Source organism: Antechinus flavipes, chromosome 6 (genome assembly GCF_016432865.1).
Source record: "Antechinus flavipes isolate AdamAnt ecotype Samford, QLD, Australia chromosome 6, AdamAnt_v2, whole genome shotgun sequence".
NCBI lineage: Eukaryota > Metazoa > Chordata > Mammalia > Dasyuromorphia > Dasyuridae > Antechinus > Antechinus flavipes.
The window spans coordinates 245990456-245995132 of record NC_067403.1 but is presented as its reverse complement, the minus strand read 5'-3'; the positions used below and the strand labels follow the sequence as shown (position 1 = coordinate 245995132).

General features: G+C 33.1%; 1 protein-coding gene across 2 annotated transcripts; it reads left to right on the top strand.

Annotated features, from left to right (window-relative positions):
* Positions 1–828: 828 nt before the first annotated feature.
* LOC127540128 (olfactory receptor 5M11-like) lies at positions 829–4677 on the top strand. 2 transcript variants are annotated; one of them, XM_051964702.1, is made up of 2 exons: positions 829–850; positions 3746–4677. In XM_051964702.1, the coding sequence occupies exons 1-2, from the start codon at positions 829–831 to the stop codon at positions 4675–4677; spliced, it is 954 nt and encodes a 317-aa protein (XP_051820662.1). The 2 variants fall into 2 exon arrangements, with proteins under 2 accessions (XP_051820662.1, XP_051820661.1); XM_051964701.1 differs by lacking the exon at positions 829–850 and having other exon boundaries at positions 3718–4677.

The following is a 4677-nucleotide window of genomic DNA, read 5'->3' as shown; positions in this document are numbered from 1 at the left end:
AATCTCTTAACTCTTTGAGCCTCAGTGCTGTTGTTCAGGGTATGAAAGTGGTCAGGGTGGGGCAAGTTGGTGGTACAGTAGATGAAGTTCTGGGGGTCAGGAAGAATCATCTTCTGGGGTTGAAATGTGACCTCACACACATATAAGTCATGTGGCTCTGCATAAATCACTTAACCCTATTTATCTCTGTTTCTTCATTTATAAAATTAGCTGGAGAAGTAAATGGCAAATAACTCCATTATCTTTGCTCAGATTATATTAAATTATATTATATTAAAATATAATAAGATTAGCCTCAAAGGTAAGTTTACTATACAAACAAAAGCTCATCATTTTTCAGTTAATATGTGAAGAGCTGTAAATATAAAGAAGGGCACAAACCAAACAAGCAAACCAATTAAATCATACCTGTTTTCAAGAAATTCACAGTTTAATGTCAGATTGTATATGAATGATAGTAAATAGAAAAAATAAAGGAGCAGTCTCAGAGAAAACTTGATTATATAAGGGAAGATGAATATCTTCAGGCAAAAGCTACAATTTTGAAACTTGAAGCATAATTTGGCAAGATAACAGTCAGAGAGGAGGTTGAAGAGATTTGGGATTGGAGGTAGCCACTCAAAATGCACAGAGTAAGGAGAGGGAGGTAGATGTAGGAAACTACACCTCTCTCTCTAGTTCCCAGGATTTCTCTTGTAAAAGCAGTGATGGTAAGCATTTGAGCAGAATCCTACAGCATTTTACAACTCGAATAAATATTATCTGTGAAAAATGACCAAATCCTTTCTTTTCTATAGCAAAAATGTAGAATTGACAAGTTTTCAAGTAATGGTCCAAAATTTTATCACAGGTTAATGGAAGTACTACCATTAGAACTTAAAATAACTGACTCGAATCAAGTCTACTGGTATCTGAAATATAGCACAAATTTATCCATTGAACTCAATTTGACATAATCAAAGAAATGGTAGAACCTGTTATGTAGTGAAGCAGTTCTTAAAGGGGACAAATATATTAACAACAAACTTAAATAAGATTCCTCTTATTGTGTCTTCTGTGGCCAATCAAAATCATTCTACTTTGTTGTCCACATGAAAGTCCTTCAGATAGTGAAAGAGAACACTCATTTTTTAAAGGAAATCTCCCCTTTATACAAAAAATATTTTAAGTTCCTTTGACCATTCCTAACATGGCATAAACTTAAAGCTTTACACACTCTTGATTGTCCTCTTTGAACTTATCACTGACCTTCTTGAAAAATGGTGTTCAAAATTGAATATCCTCTTTTGATTTTCTTTCTTTTAATTAAAGATTTTTATTTTCAAAATTATTAGTAGATAATTTTTCAACATTGACCCTTGCAAAACTTTGTGTTCCAAATTCCCCCCTTTCCCCCCACCCTTCTCCTAAATGGCCAGTAATCCAATATGTTAGACGTTTTACAATTTTGTATTAAATTCATTATATGTATACTTATTTATACAATTATCTTGCTGCACAAGAAAAATAAGATCAAAAACAGAAAAATGAGAAAGAAAAGAAAATTCAAGCAAACAACAAAAACCCTCTTTTAATTTTTTTAAAGCTTGGGAAATTACAAAAGCATTCTTCCTTCTTTTTTTGATACATTGTACTTCATAAAAAATAATAATAAGATAACAATTCACTTATTTTACTATCATGTCACAAGGTTGACATATTTTTTATAAAGCATGCTCAGATAGTTTAAAATTAAAATACCATATTACCATTTCCACTTTTTTGTGCATTTGTAGTTATTACATATATTTTTTATGAAATTTGGATCTTTTGTGGGTTTTATTGTTTAGCCAAAAATGTAGGATTTTATATTTATTCCTTAAAAACTTAATCTTATTCCATTCAAATAAATTTTCTAGTCCTTTTCGGACTTCTGACTTTATAATGTAATAGTTTAGGTATCCTTGACAGCTAGTGTCTGAAAATTGTATAAGAATATCATGACTGCATTTATCCAAGTAATTTTTTTAAAATGCCCAAGACAAAGTTATTTCACTGAGGATCTTTACTAGATACCATCTTCTAAATGTACATTGAGCAAATGACTGCTTTTTTGGTTTAGCCACTTAAAAACAAATAACTACTTTTGTAATCTTATTAATATTATTTTTCCTATAATAACGTAGATTCTAACTGATCTTTATCTATGTATCCTGTGGGGTTCTTGTTCTTGTCCTCTAATGTATTTCCCATAATATCCATAGTAAGCTATACGAATCATCACTTTACCCTAATATCACAAGTGTACCAGTAGAAAACTCCAACCATCTCAAAGACAAGTATAAGTGCTCTGCTGGGCAAATTCAGATGGAATGTTCTATTTCTTTGTAAGAAATTGTGGACGTTTAATGTCTACAGGAACCTGAACCCATTCTTCAGTCCTAGACTTATATTGATGAAAAGGACATTGTATGACTGGTAAAGGAAAAGATTTTCCTGGGAATGAGGCACAGTTAGTAGTAGAGTATCTATTTATAAATATTTAAAATGAAAACATATATTAAAGATTGAAAAAATATGCCTACCAAGCCATTGCATAGTATGATTGGACAGTGTATAAATATGGAAAAAGAAAAGAAAATCATGTCTTTACTTTTGAAAAAAGGAGTTGATGGACTGATATACAAGTGAGATAATTCAATTTTTTTTTATTATATTTACAGATAGTTATGCAATCTATCTAAATAAAAGAAACAAAGAAAGAGAAAGGGTGAGGAAAAGGAAGACAAAGAGAGTGACAAAGAGGGAGAGACAGAGAGTGGTAAAAATAATATTATTTAAAGAGAAAATTGATATTTTTAGATATTCATTAATTCCATTTTTGAAACAGTGCCAATGAGAACACTGAGACTTATGAGTGGCTGCCATGACTTTAAATGTAATGCTTTTTCTACTCTTATCACCTTCTCATTAAGTGCAAGTATGTCTAAAGTGTGGAAAGCATTCTATATTATGTCAGGCCTCTTTTATTATTGATTGGCTAATTGATTAGTTACAAATTGATTAGCTAGTTGCATGAACTTTGAGGAGTCACTTCTCCCCAAAACTCAATGTTGTGCCATTAGAAAAACTCCAAGCAAACTTCCAGTTCTACAGTTCTGTGATTCTATGAATGAAATTTAAATGCTACTGGGTGTTTGTGTGTTGTCACCTCATAAAAAACATAATAAATTATTCTTGATTGTCTGAATGATCATCTAGATATGTTGGCAAGGGAAGGGGATACTGATTAGAATTGATTATTAGTATATTATTTTAAATATGCTGTAAACTTGAGGAAAGTGTGTCCAAGAAGTTATACATTTTTAAGTATTTTTTTACATATTTCTATGTTTAGGTGAAAAAAGCTGTTGGATTAGAGAATGACAATCTAAAACACAAAATAATTTCCCAAATTTCTTCAATAAGAAAGCCAGTATGCTTTAATAAATTAATATGATGTTTGAAGCCCAAAACCTTAAAAAACAATTCCAGATACTTTTACTCTGTCCTACTGAGCAAGTCTTATATATCTCAAAATTTTCAGTTTCCTTTTCCATAAAGTAATCAAAATAATTCTCTTTGTTGCTTAGGGGAAAAGGAGATAGTTTATGAAATGCAAATAGCTATATTACATGACCTTTAATTTATTTCTCTTTTGTTTCCCTTGATGTCAGAAGACCACAAAGGCCCAGAAACATGCAAAACCTTAATGGCAGCATTGCAGTTACTGAATTTATTTTTGCTGGACTCACAGATCGTCCTGAAGTACAATATATACTATTTGTGGTTTTCCTTGTAATCTACATTTTTACCCTATTAGGAAACCTTGGCATAATTCTGTTGATCAAACTTGAGCCCCGTCTTCACACTCCCATGTACTTTTTTCTTACTAATTTGGCTTTTGTAGACTTGTGCTATTCCTCCAATGCAACGCCCAAAATGCTGGCAAATTTCTTATCTGAAAGGAAGACCATTTCCTTTGTTGGTTGCTTTCTGCAGTGTTACTTTCTCATTGCTTTCCTGCTCACTGAGTATTACATGTTGGCTGCCATGGCCTATGACCGCTATGTTGCCATCTGCAGCCCCCTACACTACACTGTGAAAATGTCCAGAAGAGTCTGCATCTGCCTGGCCACATTTCCCTATATCTATGGTTTTTCTGAAAGTCTTTTCCAATCCATCCTGACATTTCGCTTGTCCTTCTGTAGAACCAATGTCATCAATCATTTCTACTGTACTGATCCCGCTCTCATCAAATTGTCTTGTTCTGACACTTATCTCAAAGAACATGCCATGCTCATCTCAGCTGGGTTCAATCTTTCCAATTCACTTATCATTATTCTCATCTCCTATACCTTCATTCTGGCAACCATCCTCCGCATTCGCTCTGCTGAGGGTAGGAGAAAGGCATTCTCTACCTGTGGCTCTCACCTAATGGCTATTATTTTATTTTATGGGACTCTCTTCTGCACAATTGTGAGACCTCCCACTGACAAAAGTGTTGAGGAATCCAAAATCATAGCTGTGTTCTACACTTTTGTGAGTCCTGTGCTGAACCCACTCATCTATAGTCTGAGAAACAGAGATGTGAAAGCAGCTTTGAGGAATGTGCTCAGGAGAAATCTACTGAAGAGGATGGCTTCAAACATATCATAA